This window comes from Dendropsophus ebraccatus, chromosome 10 (genome assembly GCF_027789765.1).
Source record: "Dendropsophus ebraccatus isolate aDenEbr1 chromosome 10, aDenEbr1.pat, whole genome shotgun sequence".
Lineage (NCBI taxonomy): Eukaryota > Metazoa > Chordata > Amphibia > Anura > Hylidae > Dendropsophus > Dendropsophus ebraccatus.
Genome location: NC_091463.1, coordinates 8,665,594 through 8,690,977, shown reverse-complemented (window position 1 = coordinate 8,690,977; position 25,384 = coordinate 8,665,594). Strand labels below are relative to the sequence as shown.

Sequence of the window (25,384 nt, the reverse complement as noted above, 5' to 3'; positions counted from 1 at the left end):
ACTTATTCAAATTGGGAAAAATGCCAATCTGCCAACTTTGATGCCAGTTTTTATACCCAGAACCACTTTGGGCCAGGCTGGACTCTCTTGGATGTGATGCGCGGCATGCCTATCTGTGTGTACGTAGTGTGAGATCAGTGGCCCAAACTCATTTAACCCTTTGAAAACAGCTGTTACTTATTCAAATTAGGAAAAAATGCCAATCTGCCCACTTTGATGCCAGTTTTTATACCCAGAACCACTTTGGGCCAGGCTGGACTCTCTTGGGTGTGATGCGGGGCGTCCCTCTCTGTGTATTATCAGTGTGAGATCAGTGGCCCAAACTCATTTAACCCTTTGAAAATAGCTGTTACTTATTCAAATCATGAAAAATTGCTATGTGCCCACTTTGATGCCAGTTTTTATACCCAGAACCACTTTGGGCCAGGCTGGACTCTCTTGGATGTGATGCGGGGCATGCCTATCTGTGTGCATGTATTGTGAGATCAGTGGCCCAAACTCATTTAACCCTTTGAAAATAGCTGTTACTTATTCAAATCATGAAAAATTGCTATGTGCCCACTTTGATGCCAGTTTTTATACCCAGAACCACTTTGGGCCAGGCTGGACTCTCTTGGTTGTGATGCGGGGCATCCCTCTCTGTGTATTATCAGTGTGAGATCAGTGGCCCAATCTCATTTAACCCTTTGAAAATAGCTGTTACTTATTCAAATCATGAAAAATGGCTATGTGCCCACTTTGATGCCAGTTTTTATACCCAGAACCACTTTGGGCCAGGCTGGACTCTCTTGGGTATGATGCAGGGCATCCCTCTCTGTGTATTATCAGTGTGAGATCAGTGGCCCAAACTCATTTAACCCTTTGAAAATAGCTGTTACTTATTCAAATCATGAAAAATTGCTATGTGCCCACTTTGATGCCAGTTTTTATACCCAGAACCACTTTGGGCCAGGCTGGACTCTCTTGGATGTGATGCGGGGCATGCCTATCTGTGTGCATGTATTGTGAGATCAGTGTCAGAGATTCCCCCCCCATATACAGTGCCAGACACTGCCCCCCATATACAGTGTCAGAGACTCCCCCCCCATATACAGTGCCAGAGACTGCCCCCCATATACAGTGTCAGACACTGCCCCCCATATACAGTGCCAGAGACTGCCCCCCATATACAGTGTCAGAGACTGCCCCCCATATACAGTGCCAGACACTGCCCCCCATATACAGTGCCAGAGACTGCCCCCCCATATACAGTGTCAGAGACTCCCCCCCCATATACAGTGCCAGAGACTGCCCCCCATATACAGTGCCAGACACTGCCCCCCATATACAGTGCCAGAGACTGCCCCCCATATACAGTGTCAGAGACTCCCCCCCCATATACAGTGCCAGACACTGCCCCCCATATACAGTGCCAGACACTGCCCCCCATATACAGTGTCAGAGACTCCCCCCCATATACAGTGCCAGAGACTGCCCCCCATATACAGTGCCAGAGACTGCCCCCCATATACAGTGCCAGAGACTGCCCCCCATATACAGTGCCAGAGACTGCCCCCCATATACAATTGCCAATTCACTGCCCCTATATACAGTGCCAGCAGTCTGTCCCCCATATACAGTGACAGAGACTGCCCCCCATATACAGTGCCAGCAGACTGCCCCCCCCATATACAGTCTCAGAAACTGCCCCCCCATATACATAGCCAGCAGACTGACCCCCATATACAGTGCCAGCAGACTGCCCCCATACACAGTGCCAGAGACTGCCCCCCTATATACAATGCCAGAGACTGCCCCCCATTTACAGTGCCAGCAGATTGACCCCCATATACAGTGCCAGCAGACTGCCCCCCATATACAGTGCTAGAGACCGCTCCCATATACAGTGCCAATTCACTGCCCCCCATATACAGTGCCAGCAGACTGACCCCCATATACAGAGCCAATACACTGCCCCCCATATACAGTGTCAGCAGTATGCCCCCCATATACAGTGTCAGCAGTCTGCCCCCCATATACAGTGCCAGCAGACTGTCCCCCATATACAGTGCCAGAGACTGCCCCCATATACAGTGCCAGAGACCGACCCCCATATACAGTGCCAGCAGACTGCCCCCTATATACAGTGCCAGCAGACTGCCCCCCATATACAGTGCCAGAAGACTGACCCCCATATACAGTGCCAGCAGACTGCCCCCCATATTCAGTGCCAGAGACTGCCCCCCAAATACACAGTCAGCAGACTGCCCCCTATATACAGTGCCAATTCACTGCCCCCCATATTCAGTGCCAGAGACCGCCCCTGATATACAGTGCCAGCAGTCTGCCCCCCATATACAGTGCCAGAGACTGCCCCCATATACAGTGCCAGCAGACTGCCCCCCGTATACAGTGCCAATTCACTGCCCCCCATATTCAGTGCCAGCAGACTGCCCCCCATATACATTTGCCAATTCACTGCCCCCATATACAGTGCCAGCAGTCTGCCCCCCATATACAGTGCCAGAGACTGCCCCCCATATACAGTGCCAGCAGACTGCCCCCCATATACAGTGCCAGAAACTGCCCCCCATATACAGTGCCAGCAGACTGCCCCCCATATACAGTGCCAGGAGACTGCCCCGATATACAGTGCCAGAGACTGCCCCCCATATACAGTGCCAGAAACTGCCCCGCATATACAATGCCAGAGACTGCCCCCCATATACAGTGCCAGCAGACTGCCCCCCATATACAGTGCCAGAAGACTGCCCCCCATATACAGTGCTAGAGACCGCCCCCATATACAGTGCCAATTCACTGCCCCCCATATACAGTGCCAGCAGACTGACCCCTATATACAGAGCCAATACACTGCCCCCCCATATACAGTGTCAGCAGACTGCCCCCCATATACAGTGTCAGCAGACTGCCCCCCCATATACAGTGCCATAGACTGCCCCCCATATACAGTGCCAGCAGATTGCCCCCCATATACAGTGCTAGAGACCGCCCCCATATACAGTGCCAATTCACTGCCCCCCATATACAGTGCCAGCAGACTGACCCCTATATACAGAGCCAATACACTGCCCCCCCATATACAGTGTCAGCAGACTGCCCCCCATATACAGTGTCAGCAGACTGCCCCCCCCATATACAGTGCCATAGACTGCCCCCCATATACAGTGCCAGCAGATTGCCCCCCATATACAGTTCCAGCAGACTGACCCCCATATACAGTGCCAGCAGACTGACCCCCATATACAGTGCCAGAGACTTCCCCCCCCCATATACAGTGCCAGAGATTCCCCCCCCATATACAGTGCCAGAGACCGACCCCCATATACAGTGCCAGCAGACTGACCCCCATATACAGTGCCAGAAGGCTGACCCCCATATACAGTGCCAGCAGACTGCCCCCCATATACAGTGCCAGCAGACTGACCCCCATATACAGTGCCAGCAGACTGCACCCCATATTCAGTGCCAGAGACTGCCCCCCCCCCAAATACACAGTGTCAGCAGACTTCCCCCCATATACAGTGCCAATTCACTGCCCCCCCATATTCAGTGCCAGAGACCGGCCCCGATATACAGTGCCAGCAGTCTGCCCCCCATATACAGTGCCAGAGACTGCCCCCATATACAGTGCTAGAAACTGCCCCCCATATACAGTGCCAGCAAACTGACCCCCATATACAGTGCCAGCAGAATGCCCCCATATACAGTGCCAGCAGACTACCCCCTATATACAGTGCCAATTCACTGCCCCCCATATTCAGTGCCAGCAGACTGCCCCCATATACAATTGCCAATTCACTGCCCCCATATACAGTGCCAGCAGTCTGCCCCCCATATACAGTGCCAGAGACTGCCCCCCATATACAGTGCCAGAAGACTGCCCCCCATATACAGTGCCAGAAACTGCCCCCCATATACAGTGCCAGCAGACTGACCCCCCATATACAGTGCCAGATACTGCCCCCCATATACAGTGCCAGAGACTGCCCCTCATATACAGTGCCAGAGACTGCCCCCCATATACAGTGCCAGCAGACTGACCCCCATATACAGTGCCAGCAGACTGCCCCCCATATACAGTGCTAGAGACCGCCCCCATATATAGTGCCAATTCACTGCCCTCCATATACAGTGCCAGCAGACTGACCCCTATATACAGAGCCAATACACTGCCCCCATATACAGTGTCAGCAGACTGCCCCCCATATACAGTGCCAGAGACTGCCCCCCATATACAGTGCCATAGACTGCCCCCCATATACAGTGCCAGCAGATTGCCCCCCATATACAGTGCCAGCAGACTGACCTCCATATACAGTGCCAGCAGACTGACCCCCATATACAGTGCCAGAAGACTGACCCCCATATACAGTGCCAGCAGGATGACCCCCATATACAGTGCCAGAAGGATGACCCCTATATACAGTGCCAAAGACTGCCCCCCATATACAATTAGGGTACAAACACACACACCGGATGCCTTGCCGGTCATTTTGAATGAGAAGACATTCTCGCAGAGCATCTCGTGGTGAGTAACCACCCGCTGGCCGGAGCATATATTACCTGCTCCACGCTCTGGCTTGCTACGGGGGCTCCCGGCATCTGGACGTCCCGCTCAGCCAATTAGTGGCTGTGGCGGGGCAGCGCACTGATTGACTAAGCGGGACGTCCGGCCGGGACTCCCGAAACAGGCCAGAGTGCAGATTTTACCCTTAGAATATCTCGTCATCAACAAAATTAGAAGATTCCCCTCTTAAACACTACTAGCATGGTGCACCCTCCAGAGGGCTAGCAGAGTACCCCAATAAACAATTCCAGTACAGTGCTTCCCTTCAGACAACCCTATATATCTGCCTGCCTGCAGCCACCACTAGGGGGAGCTCACTGCATGTCAACTGCTACTAAAGTCATTTAGAGCACTATAAATACATACAATATGCTGTGATCTCCTAATAGTAGCTACCATGGCAAGGATGAACTTTAGGAAAAAAACATGCCACCAAATCTGTATTAGGTTGTGCACACATATGGAAGATCTGTCCCACCCATTTAAATACATTAGTCCGACCTTCATGTCCAAGCGTCTCTAAATGCTCACTCACTGCTTTAGGGCATAAATCCATGGTGGCAAACCCATGGCATGTGTGCCCTCTCTGTGAGCTCACAGGGACTGATTGCTAACAGAGAATCCTGGACAGCTTTCCTAGATCCCCTGGTGAGCAAGTGCTCGTTTCAGGTGTATGTGCATTTTCACATACAACTGGATACTGCGAGTGTAGGGTCCACAGGCAGGGCCGTTTTAATACATTGGTGGGCCCAGTGCACAGCCCTCAAGAGTGGGCCCCCCCTTCCCTTTTGGCACATTGTATAATGTACTGAATTTGCCCCCACACTGTATCAAGAGCCCCAATACATACAGTAGTTACCTTATAACACTATTTCCACCATACAGTGATTACATATTACATAAAAACTGCACTAAACAAAACAGAAAGCTATCATCAATGATACCATTACATAATACCGCCCTAACACTACAACCCTATAACAGAGTGCAGTTACATCCAGTGACTCACCGGGGGCGTCTTCTCCGATCAGAGTCTGTCACCTTTTCTTTTTCTCTCCATCCAGCCTGGGCCACCTTGAAGTCTTCTCCTGGCTGTGAATCTTCTCTCCAGAATCTGCCAGACAAATATTTTAGGCTCCAACACATACAGTAGTTAGGTCCCTTGTACCCCTATACAGTAGTTACACCCCTCTGTACCCCTACATAGTTACACCCCTCTGTGCCTCCATAGTTTTAAGGTGTCCCTGTAGTATATAGACCCTCATGTGCTCCTCCAGTTATATACAGCCCTCCTGTGCGCTCCCCCATTAGTATATAGCCCCCCTGTGCACTCTCCCCAGTAGTATATAGCCCCCCTGTGCTCTCCCACAATAGTATATAGCCCCCCTGTGCTCTCCCACAATAGTATATAGCCCCCCTGTGCTCTCCCACAATAGTATATAGCCCGCCTGTGCTCTCCCCCCAATAGTATATAGCCCCCCTGTGCTCTCCCCAATAGTATATAGCCCCCCTGTGCTCTCCCCAATATATAGCCCCCCTGTGCTCTCACCCATAGTATATAGACCCCTGTGCTCCCCAATAATATATAGCCCCCCTGTGCGCTCTCCCATTAGTATATAGCCCTCCTGTGCTCTCCAATAATATATAGCCCCCCGTAATCTCCCACAATAGTATATAGCCCCCTGTGCTCCCCCATAGTATATAGCCCCCTGTGCTCCCCAATAGTATATAGCCCCCCTGTGCTCTCCCCCCAATATTATATAGCCCCCCTGTGCTCTCCCCCCAATATTATATAGCCCCCCTGTGCTCTCCCCCCAATAGTATATAGCCCCCTGTGCTCCCCCATAGTATATAGCCCCCTGTACTCCCCCATAGTATATAGCCCCCTGTGCTCCCCCATAGTATATAGCCCCCTGTGCTCCCCCATAGTATATAGCCCCCTGTGCTCCCCCATAGTATATAGCCCCCTGTGCTCCCCCAATAGTATATAGCTCCCCCATAGTATATAGCCCCCTGTGCTCCCCCATAGTATATAGCTCCCCTGTGCTCCCCAGTAGTATATAGCTCCCCTGTGCTCCCCCATAGTATATAGCTCCCCTGTGCTCCCCCATAGTATATAGCCCCCTGTGCTCCCCCATAGTATATAGCTCCCCTGTGCTCCCCCATAGTATATAGCCCCCTGTGCTCCCCCATAGTATATAGCCCCCTGTGCTCCCCCATAGTATATAGCTCCCCTGTGCTCCCCCATAGTATATAGCTCCCCTGTGCTCCCCCATAGTATATAGCCCCCTGTGCTCCCCCATAGTATATAGCCCCCTGTGCTCCCCCATAGTATATAGCCCCCTGTGCTTCCCCATAGTATATAGCTCCCCTGTGCACCCCCATAGTATATAGCTCCCCTGTGCTCCCCAATAGTATATGCGCTCCCCCTCCCATATAACATTGAAAAAAAAAAACACTTTTACTCACCTAGGTCCATGCGTTCCTCTTCTCTTCCCTCTTGTGGCCGCACTTCCTGCAGTCACAAGAGGCTGCACTCCCCTTACCCTCGCGCCGACGCTCCAGTGACGTCGGGCACTAGAGGGAGAGTGCGGCCTCTTGTGACCGCAGGAAGTGCGGCCACAAGAGTGACTGACAGGGAGGGAGCAAATGGCTCTCTCTCTGTCAGTAACGCTGCCGCTGAAGCGCCGCAGCGGCAGCAGGCGGCGGGGGCAGCGGCGGATGGGGGGGGGGCCTGCAGGGGATGCCATGGAGGGGTTAGTAGATTACCCATCCATGGTGCTCCCCCCTGACAGGCTGGTGGCCGGAGCCCTGTGCGACCGCACTGGTCGCACATAGCAACGGCCGGCCTGCTCGGGGGGGCCCCTTTAACCAGTGGGCCCGATGCACGTGCACCATGTGCCCTCTGGTTAAAGCGGCCCTGTCCACAGGACTACGAGCACCGCTGTGTACTGCAGGGAAACCCGTATTAACAGTTTGTTCCGATTAAGACTTACTTGTCCCCGTCCGACTTGTCCCCGTCCGACGTCCATGTCTCCATATCTAGATTTAGTGCCACAAACCAGACCCAAAAGTAGGAACTTAAAGTGTACCTGTCGTTTGAATAACTTTTGACATGTCAAAAGTTTTGATCTGAACACTCAACTTAATATTGGCAATTTAAAGGGGTTATCCAGCGTTAGAAAAACATGGCCACTTTTTTCCAGAGACAGCAGACTCTTGTCTCCACGTCAGGTACGATCTGCAATTAGGCTCCATTCACTTCAATGGAACTGAGTAGCAAAACGTGCAGCCAAGCTGGAAAGCCCCGATGAATAATGGTAAGAAGTCCTACTGGGGGCGTCAGGAGATGGTGCTGCACCTAAAGCCACATCCATGTGTTTGGCTTCTTACTACGAGCCCACGTCTCAGCCTGACCGCGGGTCCAGAGCACCACAAGCACCCATGATGGATGTATTCCAGGCCATTAGACCGGCGGTCAGGGCACCCATGATGGATGTATTCCAGGCCATTAGACCGGCGGTCAGGGCGCGGCTGGTGTCTCTGTAATACAGATGCAGACGGGGTCCATGTTATGTGTTACATGTAGATTTTTGTGGTAAAATGATGTGTTGCTTTGACCATGTGACCTCTCCCTCATACAGGCGACAACATGGGCCTGAAAATTTTCATTAAAAAATCCAGGATTTTCCTGCCCTGCCTCATGTCCATGTTCACACCTTTTCTTATATGTTGTATTCACAATATACTCTCGTTATTCCTGTCATTAACCCTTTCCCTACCTCCTTCTGTGATTTTTTTTTTTACCTCACAAACCCTTTGCCGTCGACAATTCCTGCAGCCTTTTCCCGCCTCCTACCTCAAGCGCCAGTCAATCAAACACGCGCATGCGCTTCTCAACCATCACGACCGACTGAACACTAGCGCGCCCCTGATTTCAACTCTGTGATTGGCTGGAGGCTGCGCCGAGAACGAGGCTTGACCCGCACGAGGTTGCTTTACGGCACGTTTAGGACGCCGACTTTTTCTGCGGCGAGGACCGCGCTGTCTGAAGGTGAGATGTTAACCCTTAGCGTTCGTTGCAGGGTCACCCTTTAAATCATCATATGGGGGGCACGATGCTAGGCAGCCATTGCTGGGGTGCTTTAATTTACTCCCCAGACCCTCCAGTGATGTTATTAGTATTATAGTAGCATCCCAAGTGTTCTTTTGCAAGGACTGTCATGATGGGAGTCGTAGTTCTGTATGTGCCAGTGCATGATGGGAGTTGCAGTTTTGCATGTGACGGTCCATGATGGGAGTTGTAGTTCTGTATGTGCCAGTGCATGATGGGGGTTGTAGTTTTGCTTGTATCAATGAATGATGGGAGTTGTAATTTTGCTTGCTTCAATGCGTGAGGGAGTCGTTGTTTTGCGCGTGTCGGTGCATGATGGGAGTTGTAGTTCTGTATGTGCCAGTGCATGATGGGAGTTGTAGTTTTGCATGTGCCGGTGCCTGATGGGAGTTGTAGTTCTGTGTGTGCCAGTGCATGATGGGAGTTGTAGTTCTGTATGTGCCAGTGCATGATGGGAGTTGTAGTTTTGCTTGCGTCAATGCATGACGGGAGTTATAGTTTTGCTTGCGTCAATGAGTGATGGGAGTCGTAGTTTTGCACGTGTCGGTGCATGATGGGAGTCGTAGTTTTTTATTGCTGGGGTGTCAATCTGGGGTCCTCCAGCTGTTGCAAAACTACAATTCCCATCATGCTTGGACAGCCACAGCTAAAGCTGGGAAAGATGGGACTTGTAGTTTTGCAACAGCTGGAGAGCCTGAGTTTGACCCCAGTGGTATACACCTGTCTCCCACCATCCAGTAACTCAGCCCCTCTCTGGCTCTTCTCCCTCTTGCAGGAATCCACCATGGGGCTACTCCAGCATCTGACCCGCGGCTTCATTCGAGGCTCTGACAGAATGGCGGAAATCACCAGCAAAATGGGCCCCAATTCCTTTAACAGGGGGCGAGGAGCCAAGAAAGCCGGCTTCGTGACCTCCAACTGGAAGTTTGTCAAAGTGAAGGAGATGGTGCCAGAGTTCATTGTCCCCGATCTGAGCGGCTTCAAGCTCAAGCCGTACGTCACCTACAAGGCTCCGGCGGGGACGGAGGAAATGATGACGGCCAAGAGACTGTTTATGGAGACGGCCGCTCCGGCCATAGAGAAGGACATTGAGAACGGAACCTTCGATCCCAATAACCTGGAAAAGTACGGATTCGAGCCGACCCAGGAAGGCAAATTATTCCAGCTGTATCCGAGGAATTACGTCCAGTAGCTGAGACTGTGATGGACTGTCATATATCCCGGATATAGAACTGTAATTATATGGAGTATAACAAACATGGCTCCTGCTTCTTCCTTTATCTATTCCCGGTCTCTATCTAAGTTACCATCTCCACAGAATATGCCTCTGCCACCCACACCTGGCTATAGTACAGGCCTCCCTTGGTTGTTAAGGGGTATTCCGCTCAAACATAACTTTTGCTGCCCATGGTGAGACTAACAATTCCTTCCATACTTGTTATTATCTATTCAGTCTCCTACCCCCAGTTCTGAGCTGCTGCTTTCTGCTGAAGACACAAAAATCTGTGTGAGCTTTTCTGTCTTCCCCCTTCCTTCTGAGACGGCTGATGTAAACAAGTCCCTGGCATACCCTTTTAATGCCCTATTACACAGAACTATTAGTGTATTAGAACATGATAGGGTCCATTTACAAAGAAAGACTATCTGACAGATTATCTGCCAAAGATTTGAAGCCAAAGCCAGGAACAGACTATGGACAGAGATCAGGTCATAAAGGAAAGCCTGAGATTTCTCCTCTTTTCAAATCCATTCCAGGCTTTGACTTCAAATCTTTGGCAGATAATCTGTCTGTGTAAATGGACCCATAAAAGGCCACAATCAGCGTGGACAATGATCACGTGCTGAAAGATCACGTTCATGTCAGCAACGTGTAATAGGAGGGGCAGCAGCAGCCCGCCATTGACTTCATTAGGCAGCACAAACGATCTATGGATCATTTGGGCTGCCCTTTCCTCTGCTCCCTGCTCTAGCGTGTGTAATAGTACAGGCACAAGAGCTGATAGGTCACGCTAGCTTCTCCCGGATTATCATGCCGGCCTTTCGGTGCGCGATAGAGGTGGGACTCAAAATCATGTGGTGCATAGTCCACATGGGAATACCTGATTTAGGGCTCATGCACACAACAGTGTTCTGTATAGAGCAGGATTATGATTCATTGAAGGGGATGAGTCTTTTGATTCTTTTACAAGGGATGATAATTGCTATCGAGCGCTCCTAGAATTGCCCGTTTAGCTGAAAATCGATGATCAGCTGATTAGTGAGAAATCGCTCCAGTAACAGCAAAATGGAGAATTGTCTAAAAATGTCATTTACACATTACAGGAAACACTCTGTATAATATCTGTGCAGAAACCGACCTGTGTAGAAGATATGGGCCCTGCGGGTGTCACTTTATGCTGAACATTGAAGAGGATCTACCATCACAACAGTAATATAGACATATGCATACCATCCTGTTGGCGCTGTTCTCTAGAATCCGATGCTGTGGAGCATTTTCAAATCGGTTGCTGTTAAATCCGCATTGAAATCCGCTTCAGGTCCTGGTATAATGAAGGCCTATGGGGTCACATAACAGCAGCGGTGGGGCAGCGCACTGATTGGCTGACCGCCTGGAGATGCCAGGGGGTTCCGAAGCAAGCAGGAGCCTGGAGCAGGTGATGTATGCTCCAGGGCTGTGGGGGTCAAAGGGGCCGGGTTACATATCCACAGTGGAATGAAAATTCTGCAAACCCGCAGCGTCAAATTGGCTGCGAGTCCGGTACACATGAAGGCACCCTTAGGGTCCTATTCCACGGGACGATTATCGCTCGCATAATCGTTAACGATAAACAATCCAAACGACCGATATTGCGAAAGACCTGAAATCGTTCACCCATTTACATGAAACGATAATCGTTACTTATGAGCGTTCTTGCGGTTGTCTTGTCTTCGCTATTGCGTTCATCACTACTGCGAGCGACCGAATGACCTCTTATTCAATGCGAACGACCAATAATAAAAATAGGTCCAGGTCTTAATAAACGATCAACGATTTCTCGTTCGGTTGTTAATCGTTAACTGTGATTCAAACAAGCGATTATCGTTTAAATTTAATGATAATCTGAACGATAATCGTCCCGTGGAATAGGGCCCTTAGAGTACTTAATATGGGAGGGATATCATCATTCACCAGTAGAAAATCTGCATCTCACCTTTAGGCCATGTTCACACAGTGTATTTTTTAAGACAAGAACGGCCGTTAACAGTATGTTCACACATGCAGATCTTCTACAGCTGATTATATATACACTGGTTAGTTTGGGTGCAGAATCACTGCACATGTGAACACATCCGGTGCTTCTTTAAAGGGACACGAGATGCTGAGGATGATGGTATGTTTCTTATAGTATGTGTCTTACCTCCCTCCTCCCGCAGTTCCCATGCATTTAGTCATTTACTCCATGGTCGATGAGACAGTTAGGAGCACTGCCACCCCCAGAGCATTTATCTGCCTCCGGACAGCCTGCTTTTTCTAACGATAATCAATGGAGAGGGCGGGCCAGATCGGCGCTCTGGGGGCAGTGCTCCTAACGGTGCTCCCAGACCAAGGATTACACTGCTAACGGCACCAGGGAGGAGGGTAAGACACAGACTTTTTTTTTCTCCTCAGCATCCCGTGCACTATAGTGGGCTATCAGCTTAGTCGAATCTAACCTGCTGATGGTTCCCCTTTAACAAACCATCTTACTCCCAGTGTCACACATGAAGCAGGCACACATTAGTATTTTCTGATCAGGTGAACATTTATTTCTTTGATGTGATGAGAAAAAACATTGTCTTCATATTTTTATCTGCAGATAGTGAAGATGCTCACAATCACATATAGCCAGGAATGGCTGCTCAGACCCTGATCGCACAATCTGCCCCTGATCCCTTCGTTCAGTGTTAGCGGCATTATTGCTGGTTTCTCCGCAGTGTCCGGATAAGACAGACTACTAGTGCAATGACTAAATACTTCAATATTACAAGTAAAAAATTCTGATAAATTTCCAATGAAAAATGTTAAACCTTATTTTTTTTTCATATCTTGTTGCTTAAATGTAGATGCCCTAAAGCCTGAGGCTGCACTACTGAGACATGTTTCCTTCTGAACCGAGACCCTGTAGGGCAGGGATGGGGAACCTGCCGCCCCCCCAGCTGTTGCAAAACTACAATTCCCAACAAGCTTTAGCTGTCCAGTCATGATGGGGATTGTAGTTTTGCAACAGCTGCAGGTTTCCTATTTATTCTGTAGGAATCAGATCACTACACAAACTTAAAGGGGTAGTTCAGCCAAAAAATAATAACATTTAGTTCAAAACAAGTTCCAGAGATTTGTAATTAACTATTAAAGAATCTCCAGTCTTCCAGTACTTATCAGCCACTGTATGTCCTGCAGGAAGTAGTATTCTTTCAAGTCTGACACAGCTCTCTGCCACCACCTCTGTCCATGTCAGGAACTGTCCAGAGCAGGAGAGGTTTTCTATGGGGATTTGCTGCTGCTCTGGACAGTTCCTGACATGGACAGAGGTGGCAGCAGAGAGCACTGTGTCAGACTGGAGAGAACATACCACTTCCTGCAGGACATACAGCAGCTCATAAGTCCTGGAAGACGGGAGATTTTTTATTACAAGTAAATTACAAATCTCTGGTACCAGTTGATTTAAAAGAATTTTTTTGCTGAACTGCCCCTTTAAAGGAGTCCTACAAGATTAGAGTAAACTGGCTGCTTTCTTCTAGAGTCACACACCTGGCCATAGGTGATATGTAGTGAAAAAGGCTGAGCTGCAATACCATGCATGACCTACGGGCCGATGGGGCACTTGTTTTTGAAGAAAGCAGCCATGTTTTTGTAGGGGTCCTTTAGCAGGGGCCGGTTATGGACCACGCTAAAAGATATCGCTATCGGCAGTGTAACTGGCATGTGGCGCCGATAGCAATAAAGTTAAAGGGCCACATGAACAATGCAGTGATTGCTCGTGCGGCCCAGTCGAACCATTAGTTGTGCATTCAAAAGGCACTGCAAACAATCACTGATTGGCACTCCCATGTCTTATATTGTCCCGTGTGAAAGGACCTTAAGCCTGGACAACCCTTTCAAGAACACTGTGACCACCTTAAAGTGAACCTGTCACCCCCCGGGTGACAGGCTCCCGACCCCCCACTACAGCCCCCTATACTCACCTGATCCCGCCAGGTCCCGCTTCTGGATCCAGTCGGGTCACAGAGATATCAGCTGCTGCAGCCCGGCGCGCGCTGAGAGAGCTGTCCAATGCTCATAGAGAATGACGGAGCGCTGGACTCTCCTGTCATTTTCTATGGGTGTTGGACTCATCTCTCAGCGTGCGCGCCGGGCTGCAGCGGCTGATATCTCTGTGACCTGACCGGATCCAGAAGCGGGACCCGGCGGGATCAGGTGAGTATAGGGGGCTGTAGCGGGGGGTCAGGAGCCTGTCACCCCGGCACGGGGGGTGACAGGTTCCCTTTAAAGAGGACATGTACACGAATGCTTCGCTTCATAAAACCTGCACTGTAAAATGAGTATAAAAACCATGGTCCCTTCTATAGACCCAGCTCACACACACCCTGACTGTAAACGGAGCCCCCTAAACTTAGGCCTTATGATGCCATCTTATTTTAGTGTATGTATTATGACCACTTGACCCAGATCCCCTTTCCCCAACCCACTGTTAAAGGGACATTCCAGCAAAAAGCAAAAACTATATTTTTCAAATGGTGCCAGAAATTTGCTAATTACGTCTATTAAAAATTTCCGAACCTCCAGTGCTTATCAGCTGCTGTATGTCCTGCAGTGCTCTCTGCTGCTACCTCTGTCCATGTCAGGAACTGTCCAGAGCAGCAGCAAATCCCCATAGAAAACCTCTCCTGCTCTCCAGACTGGAAAGAATACACCACTTCCTGCAGGACATACGGCAGCTGATAAGTACTAGAAGGCTGGAGATTTTCTAATAGAAGTAAATTACAAATCTATGGCACCAGTTGGTTAAAAAATAAATAAATAATGGAGTGAACTACCCCTTTAAAGAGTGACAGAGCCTCTCTGCTGCCACCAGTGGGTGTGTTGGGAACTACAAGGCTGCTGTACTGGCTCCGACAGTTACATATCATGCTGTTACTGCAAGGGCCAGAGCTTGTGCAGCCCTGCAGTTCCCAACACAGCGACTGGTGGCAGCAGAGAGGCCATGTCACCCTTTACTGCTGTCACTCAATGGGAAAAAAACAAAACATTTTCTGTAATAAAGTTACATAAAGTTCTTTAGATCACTACAGGACGCCATAATAATCCAAGTATACAAGAATAGTGGAGAGCTGTCTGAACATGGCCTAAACCTAGAAGAACCCCCCCTGGAGGTAGACTATTGTAATAACCAGTGAGTAAACGAGGGGGCGGTCACTCCGCAGGGCCGAGTCTCTGGGACCGCCACCGCCAGACATGTAAGACGTGGTCGTAAAAGGAGCAGGTGGCCAGCAGGTGAGTGTGCGGGTGTCCAGAGTCAGGGGGGCTGGAGACCCCAGAGACGGGCCGCTCATCAGTCCCTCTGCTGGGCTCAGGGATGTACCCCCCGGAGTCATCCTCCAGGACAATGTCGAAGCTGGCGGTGGGCGACTCGTAGAAGATCTTCAGGTTCTGGGCCGATTGTTCCGGCTTCTGGGTGTCAGTGTCAGTACCAACAGGAACGGGTTCTTCCTCCTCCACCATTGATGAAGCTTCTGGACCGGCGGTGGAGTTATTAGGCGGAGATACCCTGGACCAATCAGCTCCGTACGCCAAAGAGTTATGGAGGACGTAGGAGGACACGATGGGGCAACCATCTACGGGAGACAAAGTGTGACCATACAGTATACTGATAGCGGGATACAGGAGTCCAGCCTCTAGTCATCAGCCTTACCTGAGGCAGAGTCCAGGATGTGGAAGCCGCTGTGCATACAGGCGGCCAGCAGGAGAGCGCTGTCTGTGGGGTGCCACTTCAGCCTCCACACTCCTCCCTGTACATGTGTATCCGATGTCGGCTGCTTCATCTGCCGTAAATCCCACACAAGAACGTGCTCGTCGTAACTGGGGGGAGAAAAGTGGGACGGGGGTGTAAACTGGTTTGTCTATAGCCGCTGGTTTGTCTATAGCAGCGCCACACCTGTCTACTGGCTGCATGTGGTATTACAGCTGAGCCCCATTCATTACAATAGAACTAAGCTGCAATACTGTACACAGCCTGAGGCCGGGGGTGGCGCTGTTTATGGAGAAAATCAGCTATGATGTAATGTAGGACACAACCTTTAGTGTCAGCCATGGAGGTGTGCCACCATACTACACAACTAGAGCTCACCTTCCTGTGGCCAGGACGTGCTCCCGGAGAGGGTGACTCTGGATGCTGCACACTCCCATTGAATGTCTGTGAGGGAGAAAATTACAACTCAGTAACTCAGGATCTTACATCCAGGATTAGAAAAAAACATGCAAAAACAGCGCCACCCCTGTCCTCAGGTTGTGTGTGGTATTACAATTCACCTCCATTCACTTCAATGGAACTGAGCTGCAATACCATACCCAAACGGAGGACAGGAGTGGTGCTATTTCTGTAAGAAAGCAGCCATGTTTTACTAAGTATGGAAAACCCTTTAAGAGATCACTATGGATCCCAAAAACATTTAGACTGCATTGAATGTTTTCACTGGAAAGATGGCCGCCCACTCTTCATTACACCCTATCAGCTCCTCTTATCCATACTACAACTCCTGGCATGTAGCTGTCAGGGCATGCTGGGAGTTGTTGTTACATGGACATACAGCTCTTATACAGCCACTATGGGGACTCGTACCGTTTGCTGGTGAACACTGGGCTGTCGGGGGTGGATCGTGTGTCCCATCCTTTCAGCAGGCAGTCGTCTCCCCCTGTAACACACGGACATTGAGGTTGGTTTCTTCTAAATACTTTGTTTCCCCTTGAAGCACTGCATATTGTCTATAGGACTCAGGACGCCATCTTGGTGGTCTCACCAGGAAGACACATTACCCTTCAGTCTAATATTAGGGTTAGAATCCTACCAGAGTAGATGACGTCACAGTTCCAGTAGTTGAAGGCGGCGATCCAGGCCTCGAAGTCGTGGGCCTTCCACTGACACACCATATCCAGGCCCGTAGCCGCCTCCTCCACCTGCACCAGACTGAGCCGGCCCAGAGAGTCGCTGCAGATGGTCCTGACCAGAGAAGAGCTGTGGGGGGCGAAAACCAGACACATTGAGACCAACACCAGTCACCAGAGATACCTGCAGGGTGTTTAGGCCTCAGGGCTCACCTCTCTCTCTTCCCAGTGGACCAGTCCAGAGACAGAGCCAGACACTCATCCCCCAGATCCAGGCTGCACGCCGGCTGCACGCGGGAGCCTTCCTACTGGAGGAACACAGAGTCACTGCACAGCCGGGCTTAAAGGGATTGTCCAGGGCTGAAAAATCTCTGATGTCTGACACTTACCCTGTGGCCTTGTAGTCTATACAGCTCCAGGGAGCCCTTAGCATCGGCTACACCCAGTATGGGGCTCCCCGAGAGGGGGACATGACACCTACAACACAGAATACAGACTGGTCATATATACTATAGGGTGAGAGCAGCGCTCCGGACTCTGGTGGGAAACCAGGAACACTGCTCCAGGGTGACTAATAATAACAAAAGTTACGTGTTTTAAGGTGATAAGCTGGGGCCATGTGACCTGTGATACGCCATAGTGCGCCAGAGAACAACACATAGTATCCCTAGTGTGACGCGATATTCAAAAAGCAATGTGCCGCTCACCATTTCATGTCCAGTATGGCGGCCGTCTCAATCCTCTGGACCTCTGACACTGGGGAAAATATCTGGTGGGGGTCGTAGTGATAGAGGTAGAGCCGACCGAGCCGCAAGTGTGGATCATCACTGTCCTCTCTGCCGGGCTGGTGAGGAAATTTGGGGTGTGGAGAATGGCCATACTAACCTTACACCCTCACACCATACTGAATCCCCACACCATACACTGTACTAAAACCCTGCACCCTCACACCATACACTGTACTGAACCCCAAACCCTCACACCATACACCATACTGAATCCCCACACCATACACTGTACTAAAACCCAAACCCTCACACCATACACCATACTGAAACCTTGCACCCTCACACCATACACCATACTGAAACCCTGCACCCTCACACCATACACTGTACTGAACCCCAAACCCTCACACCATACTGAACCCCAAACCCTCACACCATACTGAACCCCCACACCATACTGAACCCTCACACCATACTGAACCCTCACACCATACACCATACTGAAACCCTGCACCCTCACACCGTACTGAACCCCAAACCCTCACACCATACTGAACCCCCACACCATACTGAACCCTCACACCATACTGAACCCTCACACCATACACCATACTGAAACCCTGCACCCTCACACCGTACTGAACCCCCACACCATACACAGTACTGAACCCCAAACCCTCACACCATACACCATACTAAAACCCTACACCCTCACAGCATACTGAACCCCACACCATACACTGTACTGAACCCTACACCATACTGAACCCCACACCATACACCGTACTGAACCTCACACCATACTGAATCCCCACACACCATACACCGTACTGAACCCCAACACCACCCTCACCTTGCCCTCACACTGTACACCCTCACAGCATACTCCGCACTTATCTCACACTATACACCCTCACAGCATACTCCGCACTTATCTCACACTATACACCCTCACAGCATACACCACCCTCACCTCACACTGTACACCCTCACAGCATACTCACCTCAGAGCATACACCACCTTCATCTCACACCATACACCGCACTCACCTCACTCTCGGGTCTCTTCAGCTGATACGTCCCACAGGCCAGCACCGTCCCCCAGTCATCCAGCGGGCACCACTCCGCAGAGTCCGCGCTGTACTCCGTATCGATCACCTGAAGGGTCTGGGTCTTGCAGCGTACAGACATCTCCGGGTCTCTGCATCACCTATCAACAACAGAGGACGGTATACACTACAGTAACAGTCCTCTAATCCGGCATCCAATCATCCAGAAAAGATGGCAACAGTCAGCTGCTTCAGTGCTAAATATAATGTATATAATACTGTATATAATGTACAGGGATGAGGTCATAATCACCAGCATGCAGCAGCTTTAATACTGTATATAATGTAGAGGGATGAGGTCACACTCACCAGCATGCAGCAGCTATAATACGGTATATAATGTACAGGGATGAGGTCACACTCACCAGCATGCAGCAGCTATAATACTGTATATAATGTACAGGGATGAGGTCACACTCACCAGCATGCAGCAGCTATAATACTGTATATATAATGTACAGGGATGAGGTCACACTCACCAGCATGCAGCAGCTATAATACTGTATATATAATGTACAGGGATGAGGTCACACTCACCAGCATGCAGCAGCTATAATACTGTAAATACAATGTACAGGGATGAGGTCACCAGCATGCAGCAGCTATAATACTGTATATAATGTACGGGGATGAGGTCACACTCACCAGCATGCAGCAGATATAATACTGTATATAATGTACAGGGATGAGGTCACACTCACCAGCATGCAGCAGCTATAATACTGTATATAATGTACAGGGATGAGGTCACACTCACCAGCATGCAGCAGCTATAATACTGTAAATACAATGTACAGGGATGAAGTCACCAGCATGCAGCAGCTATAATACTGTATATAATGTACGGGGATGAGGTCACACTCACCAGCATGCAGCAGATATAATACTGTATATAATGTACGGGGATGAGGTCACACTCACCAGCATGCAGCAGCTATAATACTGTATACAATGTACAGGGATGAGGTCACACTCACCAGCATGCAGCAGCTATAATACACTATATAATGTACAGGGATGAGGTCACACTCACCAGCATGCAGCAGCTATAATACTGCATATAATGTACAGGGATGAGGTCACACTCACCAGCATGCAGCAGCTATAATACTGTATATAATGTACAGGGATGAGGTCACCAGCATGCAGCAGCTATAATACTGTATATAATGTACAGGGATGAGGTCACCAGCAGGCAGCAGTTATAATACTGTATATAATGTACAGGGATGAGGTCACCAGCATGCAGCATCTATAATACTGCATAAAATGTACAGGGATGAGGTCACACTCACCAGCATGCAGCAGCTATAATACTGTATACAATGTACAGGGATTAGGTCACCAGCATGCAGCAGCTATAATACTGTATATAATGTACAGGGATGAGGTCACCAGCATGCAGCATCTATAATACTGCATAAAATGTACAGGGATGAGGTCACACTCACCAGCATGCAGCAGCTATAATACTGTATACAATGTACAGGGATTAGGTCACCAGCATGCAGCAGCTATAATACTGCATATAATGTACAGGGATGAGGTCACACTCACCAGCATGCAGCAGCTATAATACTGTATATAATGTACAGGGATGAGGTCACACTCACCAGCATGCAGCAGCTATAATACTGTATATAATGTACAGGGATGAGGTCACATTCACCAGCATGCAGCAGCTATAATACTGCATATAATGTACAGGGATGAGGTCACACTCACCAGCATGCAGCAACTATAATACTGTATATAATGTACAGGGATGAGGTCACACTCACCAGCATGCAGCAGCTATAATACTGTATATAATGTACAGGGATGAGGTCACACTCACCAGCATGCAGCAGCTATAATACTGTATATATAATGTACTGGGATGAGGTCACACTCACCAGCATGCAGCAGCTATAATACTGCATATAATGTATGGGGATGAGGTCACACTCACCAGCATGCAGCAGCTATAATACTGCATATAATGTACAGGGATAAGGTCACACTCACCAGCATGCAGCAGCTATAATACTGTATATAATGTACAGGGATGAGGTCACCAGCATGCAGCAGCTATAATACTGTATATAATGTACGGGGATGAGGTCACACTCACCAGCATGCAGCATCTATAATACTGTATATAATGTACAGGGATGAGGTCACACTCACCAGCATGCAGCAGCTATAATACACTATATAATGTACAGGGATGAGGTCACACTCACCAGCATGCAGCAGCTATAATACTGCATATAATGTACGGGGATGAGGTCACACTCACCAGCATGCAGCAGCTATAATACACTATATAATGTACAGGGATGAGGTCACACTCACCAGCATGCAGCAGCTATAATACACTATATAATGTACAGGGATGAGGTCACCAGCATGCAGCAGCTATAATACTGTATACAATGTACAGGGATGAGGTCACCAGCATGCAGCAGCTATAATACTGTATACAATGTACAGAGATGAGGTCACCAGCATGCAGCAGCTATAATACTGTATATAATGTACAGGGATGAGGTCACCAGCATGCAGCAGCTATAATACTGCATATAATGTACAGGGATGAGGTCACACTCACCAGCATGCACCAGCTATAATACTGTATATAATGTACAGGGATGAGGTCACCAGCATGCAGCAGCTATAATACTGTATATAATGTACAGGGATGAGGTCACACTCACCAGCATGCAGCAGCTATAATACTGTATATAATGTACAGGGATGAGGTCACACTCACCAGCATGCAGCAGATATACTGTATATAATGTACAGGGATGAGGTCACACTCACCAGCATGTAGAGACTCACAACCTCGGTTACTACTTCCGGGCCTTCAGCTGCAGGAGCTCCGCCTCCACAGAGGGAGGATTGACAGGAGCCTCAGCCAATCGCTGCTCCCCTCTCCTGATTGCCTGAGTCTGATCACGGGGTCGCCGCCTGTTTCGACCTTCTGAGTTTAAAGTGGAACAGAAAACAAGACATTACCACACACACAGCTGCGCGCGGCACTCTCTGAGACATCACCACACACACCTGCTCCGGCACTCTATGAGACATTACCACACACGGCACTCTGAGACATCACCACACACACCTGCTCCGGCACTCTCTGAGAGATCACCACACACACCTGCCACTCTCTGAGAGATCACCACACACACCTGCCCCCGCCACTCTCTGAGAGATCACCACACACACCTGCCCCTGCCACTCTCTGAGAGATCACCACACACACCTGCCCCTGCCACTCTCTGAGAGATCAGCACACACACCTGCCCCTGCCACTCTCTGAGAGATCACCACACACACACCTGCCCCCGCCACTCTCTGAGAGATCACCACACACACCTGCCTCCGGCACTCTCTGAGACATCACCACACACACCTGCTCCGGCACTCTCTGAGAGATCACCACACACACCTGCCCCTGCCACTCTCTGAGAGATCACCACACACACCTGCCCCTGCCACTCTCTGAGAGATCAGCACACACACCTGCCCCTGCCACTCTCTGAGAGATCACCACACACACCTGCCCCCGCCACTCTCTGAGAGATCACCACACACACCTGCCCCTGCCACTCTCTGAGAGATCACCACACACACCTGCCCCCGCCACTCTCTGAGAGATCACCACACACACCTGCCCCCTGCACTCTCTGAGAGATCACCACACACACCTGCCCCCGCCACTCTCTGAGAGATCACCACACACACACCTGCCCCCGCCACTCTCTGAGAGATCACCACACACACCTGCCCCCTGCACTCTCTGAGAGATCACCACACACACACCTGCCCCCGCCACTCTCTGAGAGATCACCACACACACCTGCCCCCGGCACTCTCTGAGACATTACCACACACACCTGCCCCCACCACTCTCTGAGAGATCACCACACACACCTGCCCCCTGCACTCTCTGAGACATCACCACACACACCTGCCCCCACCACTCTCTGAGAGATCACCACACACACAGCTGCCCCCGCACTCTCTGAGACATCACCACACACACAGCTGCCCCCGCCACTCTCTGAGACATCACCACACACACCTGCCCCCTGCACTCTCTGAGACATCACCACACACACCTGTTCACGCCACTCTCTGAGACATCACCACACACAGCTGCCCCTGGCACTCTCTGAGACATCACCACACACACAGCTGCCCCCGGCACTCTCTGAGAGATCACCACACACACCTGCCCCCGCCACTCTCTGAGAGATCACCACACACACCTGTTCACACCACTCTCTGAGACATCACCACACACACAGCTGCCCCCGCCACTCTCTGAGACATCACCACACACACCTGCCCCCGCCACTCTCTGAGACATTACAACACACACCTGCCCCCGCCACTCTCTGAGAGATCACCACACACACCTGCCCCCGCCACTCTCTGACATCACCACACACACCTGCCCCCGCCACTCTGAGACATTACCACACAAACCTGCCCCAGCACTCTCTGAGACATTACCACACACATCTGCCCCCAGCACTCTCTGAGACATTACCACACATACCAGCCCCTGGCACTCTATGAGACATTACCACACACCTGCACACTGCACTCTCTGAGACATTACCACACTTACCTGCCCCCGGCACTCTCTGAGACATTACCACACACACCTTCCCCAGCACTCTCTGAGACATCACCACTTACACCTGCCTCCGCCACTCTCTGAGACATCACCACACACAGCTGCCCCCGGCACTCCCTGAGACATCACCACACACACCTGCCCCCGGCACTCTCTGAGACATCACCACACACAGCTGCCTCCGGCACTCTCTGAGACATCACCACACACACCTGACCCCGGCACTCTCTGAGACATCACCACACACAGCTGGCCCCGGCACTCCCTGAGACATCACCACACACAGCTGCCCCCGGCACTCCCTGAGACATTACCACACACACCGGCCCCCGGCACTCTCTGAGACATTACCACACACATCTGCCCCTTGCACTCTCTGAGACATTACCACACACATCTGCCCCTTGCACTCTCTGAGACATTACCACTCACACACCTGCCCCCGGCAATCTCTGAGCCATTACCACACACACCTGCCCCTTGCACTCTCTGAGACATTACCACTCACACACCTGCCCCCGGCAATCTCTGAGCCATTACCACACACACCTGCCCCAGCACTCTCTGAGACATTACCACACATACCAGCCCCTGGCACTCTATGAGACATTACCACACACCTGCACACTGCACTCTCTGAGACATTACCACACTCACCTGCCCCCGGCACTCTCTGAGACATTACCACACACACACCTGCCCCTGGCAATCTCTGAGACATCACCACACACATCTGCCCCCGGCACTCTCTGAGACATCACCACACACACCTACCCCTGCCACTCTCTGAGAGATCACCACACACACCTGCCCCCGCCACTCTATGAGACATTACCACACACCTGCCCCCGGCACTCTCTTAGACATCACCACTCACACTTGCCCCAGCACTCTCTTAGACATTACCACACACATCTGCCCCCAGCACTCTCTGAGACATTACCATTCACACCTTCCCCAGCACTCTCTGAGACATCACCACATACACCTGCCCCCGGCACTCTCTGAGACATCACCACACACACCAGCCCCCGGCACTCTATGAGACATTACCACACACCTGCACACGGCACTCTCTGAGACATTACCACACTCACCTGTCCCCGGCACTCTCTGAGACATTACAACACACACCTGCTCCCGGCACTCTCTGAGACATTACAACACACACCTGCCCCCGGCACTCTCTGAGAAATTACCACACACACCTTCCCCGGCACTCTCTGAGACATTACCACGCACACCTGCCCCCGGCACTCTCTGAGGCATTACTACACACACATCTGCCCAGGCCCCCGGCACTCTCTGAGACATCACCACACACACCTGCACACGGCACTCTCTGAGACATTACCACACACACCAGCACCCGGCACTCTCTGACACATCACCACGCACACCTGCCCCCGGCACTCTCTGAGACATTACCACACACACCTGCCTCCGCCACTCTCTGAGACATCTCTCTGACACATCACCACGCACACCTGACCCGGCACTCTCTGAGACATTACCACACACACCTGCCTCCGCCACTCTCTGAGACATCACCACACACACCTGCCCCCTGCACTCTCTGAGACATTACCACACACACCTGCCCCCGCCACTCTGAGACATTACCACACACCTGCCCCCGCCACTCTGAGACATTACCACACACCTGCCCCCGCCACTCTCTGAGACATCACCACTCACACCTGCCCCCGGCACTCTCTGAGACATTACCACACACACCTTCCCCAGCACTCTCTGAGACATCACCACGCACACCTGCCCCCGGCACTCTCTGAGGCATTACTACATACACATCTGCCCAGGCCCCGGCACTCTCTGAGACATCACCACACACACCTGCACACGGCACTCTCTGAGACATTACCACACACACCAGCACCCGGCACTCTCTGAGACATCACCACGCACACCTGCCCCCGGCACTCTCTGAGACATTACCACACACAGCTGCCCCGGCACTCTCTGAGACATCACCACACACACCTGCCCCTGCCACTCTCTGAGACATCACCACACACACCTGCCCCCTGCACTCTCTGAGACATTACCACACACATCTGCCCCCCTGAACTCTGAGACATCACCACACA

The 25,384-nt window shown here is 50.7% G+C and overlaps 3 protein-coding genes across 7 annotated transcripts in view; 1 reads left to right on the top strand and 2 right to left on the bottom strand.

Moving 5' to 3' along the window:
• The window catches only part of PNPLA7 (patatin like phospholipase domain containing 7), a 125,941-nt gene extending 117,545 nt beyond the window's left edge, over window positions 1-8,396 (bottom strand). The window contains exon 1 of the mRNA XM_069942788.1: window positions 8,378-8,396. The gene's annotated coding sequence lies outside the window, so the exon portion shown is untranslated. The remainder of the gene's footprint in view (window positions 1-8,377) is intronic.
• Window positions 8,397-8,523: 127 nt separating this feature from the next.
• Window positions 8,524-9,941, top strand: MRPL41 (mitochondrial ribosomal protein L41). Its single transcript, XM_069942799.1, has 2 exons — window positions 8,524-8,624; window positions 9,460-9,941. The coding sequence occupies exon 2, from the start codon at window positions 9,469-9,471 to the stop codon at window positions 9,874-9,876; it is 408 nt and encodes a 135-aa protein (XP_069798900.1). The 5' UTR covers window positions 8,524-8,624; window positions 9,460-9,468; the 3' UTR covers window positions 9,877-9,941.
• Window positions 9,942-13,167: 3,226 nt separating this feature from the next.
• DPH7 (diphthamide biosynthesis 7) lies at window positions 13,168-21,577 on the bottom strand. 5 transcript variants are annotated; one of them, XR_011364770.1, is made up of 11 exons: window positions 21,449-21,577; window positions 18,582-18,741; window positions 17,511-17,647; window positions 17,193-17,280; window positions 17,017-17,108; window positions 16,767-16,933; window positions 16,541-16,613; window positions 16,049-16,114; window positions 15,614-15,780; window positions 14,199-15,536; window positions 13,168-13,830 (listed from the first exon to the last, which is right to left on the bottom strand). XR_011364770.1 is itself a non-coding variant. In XM_069985824.1 (11 exons), exons 3-11 carry the CDS (start codon window positions 18,720-18,722, stop codon window positions 15,115-15,117), a joined length of 1,353 nt encoding a protein of 450 aa, XP_069841925.1. In that variant the 5' UTR covers window positions 18,723-18,741; window positions 20,310-20,330; window positions 21,449-21,577; the 3' UTR covers window positions 14,133-15,114. The 5 variants fall into 5 exon arrangements, 4 of the variants coding, with proteins under 4 accessions (XP_069841925.1, XP_069841924.1, XP_069841927.1 ...); XM_069985824.1 differs by lacking the exon at window positions 13,168-13,830 and adding an exon at window positions 20,310-20,330 and having other exon boundaries at window positions 14,133-15,536; XM_069985823.1 differs by lacking the exon at window positions 13,168-13,830 and having other exon boundaries at window positions 14,133-15,536.
• Between the last annotated feature and the right edge of the window lie 3,807 nt (window positions 21,578-25,384).

Excerpts from the sequence above, each read along its gene's own strand:
- MRPL41 (XM_069942799.1), top strand. The coding sequence starts at position 9,469 with ATGGGGCTACTCCAGCATCTGACCCGCGGCTTCATTCGAGGCTCTGAC.
- DPH7 (XM_069985824.1), bottom strand. The coding sequence starts at position 18,722 with ATGTCTGTACGCTGCAAGACCCAGACCCTTCAGGTGATCGATACGGAG. Across the intron at positions 17,281-17,510 it reads GCCATACTGGACATGAAATG|GTGTCATGTCCCCCTCTCGG; the intron begins GTGAGCGGCACA and ends TCTGTGTTGTAG. Across the intron at positions 15,781-16,048 it reads CACGTCCTGGCCACAGGAAG|TTACGACGAGCACGTTCTTG; the intron begins GTGAGCTCTAGT and ends TTCTCCCCCCAG.